Here is a 9,793-nt window from a genome sequence, read left to right as displayed (position 1 = left end):
TCGTATATTATAAAATACTTTCCTTAGATATTGCTATTCTTCTTGTGCTCTGAGTATTTCTGTTTCATGGCTCACAATATATGTCTGAACACCCACCATCAAAAAGAACTACTAAGATGAGCATCGTTCAGCATAAAAAAGAAACAGAAAATCATGAATATTTTATGATAACTCAGACATTCTAATACTTCGCCTTTAGGATATGATCCTTTTTTAGAGTATTATTCATGATTGCTCAGTACAAGAGTCACTAATCTGCTCAGAGCATAGTCCTAGGCAAACCCCGATGTCTTGGCGTTTGTCTGTTGCAATACCGGATTGTGTTTGTTTATTACCTGCCACGAGTGCACGTCCCAACATTCCCCCTCGAGCTAATCTACTAATGGCGAAATCACCCATGGCACCAACCAAGCTCAATCTACACTTAAGCTTATCCATTTGGATGATAAGCCGTTTTTAAAGTAGCCGATATCCACAACCTGCCTCGGGCCTAGATTCTGTGTTGATGCAGTCTATCTTGGAGGTTGGTTCAGATGGCGCTACCTGTTCAGTTATGGGAACTGCTGATGTATGCTGCTCGAGAACAATTTAGAGTCAGGGCACTGAACTCAACCCCGCACCAGTATTACTTGTCCCGACTATCTTGCCACCTTAATTGCCCTTCTTCTAACGCCAAGCAGCGGAAGACCGTACTTGGCACTGTAACCTCAGCCCTCACATTCCAAAGTACCGTCGGAGTCCCGCCTGAGCTTTTGGCTGCGGACACCAGCCGGCCCTATGAAATTGCCTCCTCTTCTGCCAAGAACAGGCAGCCTCTTGGTTTTCCATCAGGACCGTGCCAATCACACACCATTGCTTTTGTTATCGCGTGATGCAGGTAGACACCGATAGCCCGCGGCATGGGTATAAGAATCCCCTTCTTGCCGCTGGCTATGAAGGGATAACAGATCCTGCAGTGATTAACGATGAAGTTGTTTCTTTTGCTGAACTACATCTCTGTGGTCTTGGCTAACCGGCCAAAGCACCTTGTTTCACCGGTATGCACACATGGCTTGTCTCCATCGTCGCCGCCAGATAGTCTGACTTAACAGGATAAACTCTCCTCTGAGATCCGGCTGAAAGACCTTCTGAAGGGCACGCAAAAGCTCGAGGACTTTGCTTACGCGCATCCTGAGCGAAACCGGGTCTTTGGTGGCAAGGCACACAATGATACTGTTGACTTCCTCTACCGCGAGTTGAAGAAGACCGGGTATTATGATGTATACAAGCAACCACAGATCCACACATGGACCAGCGCAGAAGCCTCTCTTTCTTTCAACGGCGACTCCATTGAGATTACCTCGATGACATACAGCCCCAGCGTTGATATTACTGCAGAGGTGGCTGTGGTTTCAAACGTCGGGTGTACTGCATCGGACTACCCAACCGAGGTGGCTGGTAAGATCGCCCTGGTCCAGCGTGGAGAATGCACTTTCGCAGAGAAGGCGACGCTGGCTGGTACGGCGAATGCAGCTGCAGTGATTATTTACAATAACGCTGCAGGCTCTCTGAGTGGAACTTTGGGTGGAGTATCCGATGCGTATGCTGCAATTGGAGGCATCTCCCAGGCCAACGGCGAGACTCTGCTCAGTGCGGCAGCCAGCGGTGTTGTGACTCTATCTCTTGAGATTGATAGTAAAGTCGAGAACCGCACGACCTTCAACGTGATTGCAGAGACAAAAGGTGGTGATCATAATAACGTTGTTTCATTGGGAGGTCACACCGACTCAGTCGAAGCCGGCCCGGGAATCAACGATGATGGCTCTGGGATCATCAGTAACCTCGTGGTTGCAAAGGCGTTGACCAAATTCTCTGTGAAGAATGCCGTGAGGTTCTGCTTCTGGACTGGTGAAGAGTTCGGCTTGTTAGGGAGCGAATACTATACTTCACACCTGAGCTCTGCGGAACTAGCGAAAATAAGGCTCTACCTCAACTTCGACATGATTGCTTCACCCAACTATGCGCTCATGATTTATGATGGCGACGGAGACGCCTTCAACCAGACCGGGCCAGCAGGCTCTGCCGAGATCGAGGCCCTGTTCCAGAACTATTTCAAATCAAAGAAGCTGGCATATATTCCAACCGCGTTTGATGGCCGCTCCGACTACGATGGTTTCATCTCTCGTGGTATTCCTGCCGGTGGTATTTTCACAGGCGCGGAGGGTATCAAGACCGTCGAGGAGGCAAAGCTTTTCGGAGGTCAAGCAAATGTCTCCTACGATGTGAATTATCATGCTGCCGGGGACAACACCACCAATCTTAACCATGAGGCATTCTTGATCAATTCAAAGGCCACTGCTTTCGCCGTCGCTAAATATGCCACCAGCCTTTCGTCAATCCCACCACGGACTGAAACCCCCACCAAGCGACGGACTAAGAGAGAGCCCCGATCCCATGCTCACACTAAGAACACCGGATGCTTCCATTCTCTGGTTGAAATCTAAGGTGTTCATTGAGTTAGTCCTCATCAATGATCAATTACAATTGCTGCGAACGACTAATGTCTCAGTACTCTGTCAGATTCTCCATTGTTATAGCATTCTGCCTGCGAAAATCCCATGGCAATAGATAATATACAGAGCTTGACCACAACAAATCCGAATCACTTCTCAAATTCTTGCACCGCCTCTATTAAAGTTGAGGAAAGGGTCTCCAGCCACTCTCGACCATATCGACCGTCCTCTTCGTCGCCTCATCCAAATCCTCCGTGGGTAAGCCTAGCACTTCATTCGCCAAAGGCATGGTAGCTGCGTAATCACTGAACTGGCTGCTAGTCAAGAATACGCCACCATAAAGCATCTTAGGGAAACCAGTAAAAACGCCATTCTTCATTTCCTCGGCCCCATCCTGCATGCGCTTTGCAGTAGGCTCATATTCAATTTTCCAATCCGCATCTGTCGTACCCAGTACTCGATGGAGGCTATCGAGCATGTCGCGCTGGGAAACACGGAAGCTTTTGATGAGAACATCCTTGTTTTTGAAGCTAGCAACAGAGGTGGGCCCATCAGATTCGGGGAGGCTCAACAGCGCTGCCAACGCCCGACCACATTGGTCCCACGTGCTGACTGTAATAGTTCGCTTGCCATCGTCAAAGAAGGTGATCTTACGGTCCTTGATGCTAAAGCCGAACCACTGGTTGCCCAGCGCCAAGCTCCATTCGTACCAAAACCCACAAGACATCTTGATTGTGGAGGAGAAGTTGGTCTTCTCGACATCGCCAATTCGGCTCAAGATCAACTGACTGTACCGGTCTTCATCTTTCACTTCTTTGGGGTCGATGGGATACCCAAAGACATTGGGCATGATGTAGGGGACTCCAGCCTTGCCTGCAGCGGCAGCAATTCGGGCATGAAGATCATCAGGAGCGCTCACGGCGAGGGTGATGATGAGGAACTGCTGGCCTTTGAGAGGTTCGATGATTGATGCTTGGTCGTCGTAGTTCACCTCAACGGAGTCGACACCGTCTGGGATCTTGCCTTTGCCACCAGGGCGGGTTAAGGCTGTGACCGTGTGCTTCCCCGTCTTAACCAGTGCTTCAGCAAAGGCACCTCCGATGCGACCGGTGGCCTAAAATATGTCAGAAATAGTGTGAAAGAGAGATCAAGCAGCGCACTTACACCGACGATAGCAACTCTCTCAAGAGGGGCGGACATTACGTATTTCTTAAGACCGATCGCAAGAAGTAGATCTGATTTGGAAGCTTGAGTAATCTTCGTTGATCTAGATGATAGAACTGGTTGGATACAAGATCAGAAAGTCCAAAATGTGTCGATTGATATACTCTTTCTTTCCATAGTTCGGGGATAAGCGACGGGGTTAGTAGGCAGTGGACCCACGCTGAAGTGAGTTACCCAAATGGCTAACCTCGAGTCGTATTCCCGTCGCCCTAATTTGTCAAACCTCCCATTCGACTTCCAAGTTTCCTCCCAAGCGGACTTTGAGGATTCAGGTCCATCGGACTTCGGCATCTATCTCGGGCTTGACTCTTAAGCCATCTCCGAACACTTCATCTCCTCTCTTCATCGTCATCCATTCCCACTTTCTATCATCATTCTCTCTCCTTTATTTATCGCCATGAGCGCCCATGATCATCATTTCATCTATCACTTCATTCCCCTCGGTTTCCCCTTGCGTACGTCTAGTCCCATCGGTCATGCGTTATGGGAGCATGATGGGCTGTGGGTAGAACGATGGTCAGTCGTTAGCGGTACGGAACATAGCAACCCTGTCGGCGCAGATGGGAGATAATTGGTAGACTGGAAAAGAAGGTACCGGACATGGACCGATACACAGATAATTCATTAGTGTTATTGCCCATGTTGGGGGGGGGTTCCTCTTTAGCAATCAACTATATACAAGAGCTATGTACGGAACCCCTTCCAGCTCGGGAAGCGAGAGGCGAGCGATCGATTCCTAAAATTTGTTACTTGATAACAGAAAATGTGCCATTAGTCATGTACTCCCTCGCGAATTCTGTGCTCCATCCGAATCTGGTGCAACGAAACGGGGCGAATCACAAGATTTAAAAACTTCAAATGGTGGATTGCATCACCATGAGACTTGACAACAACACCAGCGTCCAGCACCTCCTCGACAATAATAGATTTGTGAATACAATGCTTCAGCGCCACAGCTTCCCAAGCCTGAACAATAGGAGCTCGCAGGGTGAATTGCCATGTTCCTCTCCAGGTTAACACAGCAGGCTGCCCTTCCCCAATTGGCTGGTATCTGAAGAGCATTGCCAATCCCTCTCGTCCATTCCATATCTCCATTGATGTAAGATTTGGCATTTTCATGGCCACTGCTGCCGCTTTCTGGAGCATGTTATCAATCTCAATTAGGCTCTCATCAGGTGTGAGCAGATGAGAAGTCAGCGTAAGTGAAGTCATGTTGGGCCACTTCCAATGAGGGTCACAGGCATTGAAGAAATAGCTGGTACCCACAATAAATGATGCTGAGAGGCACTCAAGTTTGAGACTGGCTTTGGCAACTGCGTAGCTGACATCAGAGGTCGGGATGCTAATTGAACTGCAACCGCTAAAACCACCCATAAAAGGTATCGCGTACTGTTGAGCGAAATTCTCGAAGAGTATGAGTCTTCGTAGCTTACTAGTAGCGAGCGATTCAAAAGTGATCGGAAAGCTAGATCCGTGATAAGTAATACAGCAATAAACGTATATATGGTAGAGAATTATGAGCTGGAATAGCGGTACTTACATTGATCTGTCCACTCCTGCTGGATATCACACCATTCTCTCCAAGGCTCGTAGCAAATCTCCTGGAGTCTGGGGAAACGGGCAAACATCTGTGCTAATGCAGTTGGCTTCCACCGTTGGCAGTTCTGTTGACGTAGAAGCACACCTGTTACTTCTGGGACTAACGGTAGTTGCTGCCACCACTGGTCTTCCTCTTCACCACTATTAAAGGGTCCTTCACCCATGATTTCATCGAAAACCTTGTGGATACCAGCTTTAGATGGAGTCGAATTTTGACTCCCAGCAATCCAACCATGCTGGTGGTCATTAATTTGGCCTGTATTGACTGCTCAGTGTATTGACCCAAACCACACTCATCAGAGGTGATATCAGGCTCAAAGGTTAGATATTTGAACCAGTGCTCGGAGTCACTAGGAGAGTGAACACTGATATCAAGCAGCAAGTTGCTATTTGGTTCCCATGTGCTGAGCATTGAGAACAAATCCTGGAAGGCTGTGGTAATTAGGGTATTATCTGTGCTGCTGATCCCCATCATTTCCAGACCATGAGGTGAACATTGGGTACAATCATATTCTTGGAGTTCCAAGCAAAGCCATATATAGCGTACAAGAGCCCGATTGCGGTGAATCATTGGACCGAAATCTGCGAGGCGTGACAGTGTGAGGTTGATATGGGCGAAGTTGTGCAGCTCAATAGTCATCTGCCACTCTCGAGACACTATAGCGAAGCCAGCCAGGCTACAGCCATCATCCTGCAGTAAGGCTTCTAGGACCAGAACCCGGATCTCTGCAGGCAAGCAAGACCAGGACATCTTATCAGCTGTCATTAATGACATGGGTGTCACTTTCATGGATGATGGTAAGAAAAAGAGTCGACGAGTGAAGTGCGGCGTGTAGCAAGGTGAGTTGGTTCGGGATGCAGCAGCTAATCTTGAATAACCTCACAGCTGAGGCACGTAGATTCCACTGCTTAAGAACGACAAGTATAAATGAACTGGGGACGTAGTAGAGGTGGTAGTGAATAGTAGTGTGGGTCATGAGTGTATAAGGTAGAAAACGGTTGGTGTGAAAACCATATATTTTCGGTACTAGAGAAGAAGAAAAGTAAGTGGAGGAGGAAGGGAGATAAATAGGGCGGGTTACATGATATATACCCCACTAACCTACTAAAGGTTACGTAGTGATTAACACTATGAGTATGAAACCTGACTACCGATTTCTGCAAAAATCGGATAGCGGAACAAGGTAGAATAGAATTCAAATCCGAGAAAACCACAAAAGAGATTCGGAGTCACATAGGAGCTAAATTAAAGCCTGAGTAAGATACATCCACTATAGTTAGGTGACTTCAAGAAAACTCCGAAGCAACTTAAGACCACTAAAGGATTTGCCCTAAGACAAATGTTACCATCCCTGTAGCTGCCAACTAATTGAGGGGCCGCAACTTAGTGATGGGCCACCGAGAGCCGTGGAAATTCCCATAGATGTCTAGTTCTGTGGTCTCACTCTCACGGGACCAAAATTTAGTCCTATAGGAGCCCTTGGACAGTCCCATGGTGGGAGTCCCGAGGGAAATGTCAAGGTCTAATTCGACTTTGCTTTTATGGCTATTTGCGGTCTCACTCGTCGACGGATGCTTGCACTTGTCAAACTCGACCTCCTTTTGTCCCATGTTTTCAGCCGGGCCTCGAGAGTGGTTGGCTTGGTATCATCATCCGTAAGACACCGCGCTTTCTTTCCTCCTTCAGCAGTTTGCTGACCTGGGTACCATTGCATTTGATTGAATACCAGTCTTCAAGCTCTCTCTCCTGGGTTGGCGAAATGGAGTTGTGGGGGCTCTCACGACACATAATCTGCCGAGGATTGGTGAACCTTTCCCATACTTTGAGATGATGGGCGACAAAAGAACGATGGGTGGTAAGTGCGTACTCATAGATTTGGTCTACCATAGCTAGAAGCTCCCCAGCATCCCGGCGACAGGAAAAATTGCCCCACAAGATCAGTTTCATATGCTAGAGGCGGATTATCAGCTGAATTGGTTCTTTGCAGAAGAGTAGATTCAGTACCCACACTATCTTCGTCGAACAATGGATCGTCCTCGGAGTCATCCGTGACGTAATTTGGCAGATAACCCACATTTATTCGCCAGGTACTTCCACTAAATGTAAATCCGAAAATAGGAAATGCGGCCGATGAAGGAGAATGATACTCGTCCATCTTTCCAGGTTGTCGAACTAGTTTATCCAGCATCTGGGGATAAGCATTGAATGCTAGCTTCAGTTGCATTCTCACAGTGATCTCCGATGACTGGTTCTTTTTTGCCTCATAGACAGCAAATGGGAAAAGAAGCGTACAGTCTCCCCATTCTCCATCCACAACCAGCGAGGTTTCATCCAAGGTCCAGACGCTGCTAAACAAGCTACCCGTCCTGAGAGATCGCCGGATGTTTCGTTCGCTCCCGTCTATGCCCTCATCATGCGGGTCGCCAGAGAAATATGATGATACGCCAAAGGTAATATCTGCTGCAACAGGCTAATAGAACTTTGATTGATTGATTGATAGCTGCAGCCTATTGTTCAATACCCAACTTTCTGTAAATCAGCCGCACCACTCTTCTCCCAAGGATGATCCTGCTCAACAGACAGAATGAGAGCCTCAAGTTCTGGAGTGCGAGGTTTGATCTCACACTGGAAAGGGGAAGGGTGGCTGATAACGCCAGGATCGAAGTGCGGTGTCGTGACACCCACACCACTTTGTACAGGCTTGCTGATATCGAAAACCGCAAGAGATTGGGCCACAGTCAGGAATACCGTTTTATCGGCCAAGAAACGACCAGGACAAACGCGACGTCCGAATCCAAAGGCAATGACTTTGGGGTCTGGCGCGGGATATTCGCCGAGGAAACGGTCGGGCTGGAATTCCATGGGGTCCGGGTAGACATCAGGATCGTGCATCATAGCCCTTTTCATGATCAATTAGACCTTGGCACACATTGGGGGTAGTGGGTATCTTACCAGATGTTGGGTAAAATGATAGAATCCTTCGGAATAAAGTAGTTATCGTAGTTATCATCGACGCTCGACATATGCGGAAGACCCATTGGGGCGACAGGATGCCAGCGGAGAACCTCCTTCACCACGGCGTTGATATAAGGGAGGTTTGCACGATCCGTCACATTTGGAAGGCGATTCTGTCCGACCACACGCTCAATTTCCTCTTGTGCCTTACGCTGGACGTCTGGGAATAAAGCCATGGCGAGGAAGAAGCAGTTGATAGAAGAGACGGTCTGTATCTATTAGCAATGTTCAAGAAACGGCTGCAGATAACGTACAGTGTCTGCGCCACCAGTATAGAGCGAGGCCGAGGTCCATTTCGCGACCAGTTCCTTCTCCGACCCCGGTTCAGGGAAACCGTCCTTAAGCATATCACCAAGATAGGACGGCGTGTACTTTCCACTCTCGATTTGTTGCTTCACAAATTCATAGGGTCTGTCGGCAATACCGACAAGATGCTCCCTCCAAAGCTTGGCAGTCCGCTTGAAACCAGCTCCTGGGAACCAGCTGGGAACATATTTCACTGTTCGGGTTAGTTACAGGAACTTTGGACTGCGAAGATTGATGATAGCATACATGCGGGGATGATATCCACAAGCCAGGCACCAGGTACCGTAGCTTTGCCAAATTCATCGAGGGCCTCGTTGGTGATATGGACCAAGTGGTCTCGACCAAAAGGCTCCACTCTGTAGCCGTAGGCGATATTAAGAATCACGGCTCCGGCCTCACTGTGATCTGTGTCAGGGCTCCGGTCGTATAAAAGTTTGGACTCGGGATGAAACACACGTTTGGACATGCTGCAAAAGATTTGTAGGATCTTGCAGCACGCGGAAAAGAAATCGGCGGGTTTCCACTTCTTGCAGGGGCGTATACTGCGCAACTGCTGAGTCCGAGCCAAAGTTTGGCTGAATGGCTTTGCGATAGGCGCGGAATCGCTCGGTGTACCCTTGGAATGCAAGTCCATTTTCCCATCCCACCCTAACGAAGAAATGAATTAACAATGTTCCCTCATTTTCTGTGGCTCAAGTCTCACATTTCAGACGCGAAGGTCATTCTGGGACGCGACGAATAAATAGATGAACGTTTTGTCAGCAAGTCCAGTGCGATTTTCGAGTTGTTTACGATCACGATAGTTTGTCCCAATACTGTGATCGAGCTAATTGGGCCTACAAATATGTCAGGGATTTGGAATTAGTGTGTCCTCGGCAACATAGATTTTCGTGGATCAGCTTACCGTAGGTACATTTGTGCTTCAACCAGTGTACCCAGTCCTGTTTGCCACTGGGTGGAAGATCCTTTACGTTGCCCACGATAGGCATCGGCGCGGGCCCCGGGGGCAGCCGCTGTGACTTTCTACGCCTTGAGTTAAGAGCAGCATAGATGACAGTGAATCCCAGCGTTAAACTCAACAAAACGATAAAATTCATCTTGAAAAGTAACAGAGATCGGTCAGTCACCTTGAGGGAGAACCTGAATTTTTATATGT

General features: G+C 48.2%; 4 protein-coding genes across 4 annotated transcripts; 1 reads left to right on the top strand and 3 right to left on the bottom strand.

Moving 5' to 3' along the window:
* Nucleotides 1-965: 965 nt before the first annotated feature.
* On the top strand, nt 966-2,483 carry N7508_007683 (M28 family metallopeptidase; the record flags this gene model as incomplete). The annotated part of the gene is made up of 2 exons (XM_058465747.1): nt 966-1,037; nt 1,092-2,483. 2 exons carry the CDS (start codon nt 966-968, stop codon nt 2,481-2,483), a joined length of 1,464 nt encoding a protein of 487 aa, XP_058317075.1.
* A 187-nt stretch (nt 2,484-2,670) lies between these two features.
* Nucleotides 2,671-3,692, bottom strand: N7508_007682 (uncharacterized protein; the record flags this gene model as incomplete). The annotated part of the gene is made up of 2 exons (XM_058465746.1): nt 2,671-3,606; nt 3,657-3,692. The coding sequence occupies 2 exons, from the start codon at nt 3,690-3,692 to the stop codon at nt 2,671-2,673; spliced, it is 972 nt and encodes a 323-aa protein (XP_058317074.1).
* Nucleotides 3,693-4,487: 795 nt separating this feature from the next.
* Nucleotides 4,488-6,066, bottom strand: N7508_007681 (uncharacterized protein; the record flags this gene model as incomplete). The annotated part of the gene is made up of 4 exons (XM_058465745.1): nt 4,488-5,105; nt 5,150-5,181; nt 5,257-5,571; nt 5,604-6,066. The coding sequence occupies 4 exons, from the start codon at nt 6,064-6,066 to the stop codon at nt 4,488-4,490; spliced, it is 1,428 nt and encodes a 475-aa protein (XP_058317073.1).
* Nucleotides 6,067-7,183: 1,117 nt separating this feature from the next.
* N7508_007680 (cytochrome P450) lies at nt 7,184-9,734 on the bottom strand (the record flags this gene model as incomplete). The annotated part of the gene is made up of 8 exons (XM_058465744.1): nt 7,184-7,682; nt 7,898-8,215; nt 8,269-8,540; nt 8,586-8,830; nt 8,884-9,179; nt 9,253-9,285; nt 9,341-9,473; nt 9,542-9,734. 8 exons carry the CDS (start codon nt 9,732-9,734, stop codon nt 7,184-7,186), a joined length of 1,989 nt encoding a protein of 662 aa, XP_058317072.1.
* Nucleotides 9,735-9,793: the final 59 nt, after the last annotated feature.

Source organism: Penicillium antarcticum (genome assembly GCF_028974205.1).
Source record: "Penicillium antarcticum strain IBT 31339 chromosome Unknown utg000008l_segment0_segment0, whole genome shotgun sequence".
Taxonomy (NCBI): Eukaryota; Fungi; Ascomycota; class Eurotiomycetes; order Eurotiales; family Aspergillaceae; genus Penicillium; species Penicillium antarcticum.
Note: the sequence above shows the minus strand (reverse complement) of the source record. Positions and strands in the feature narration are given on the sequence as shown.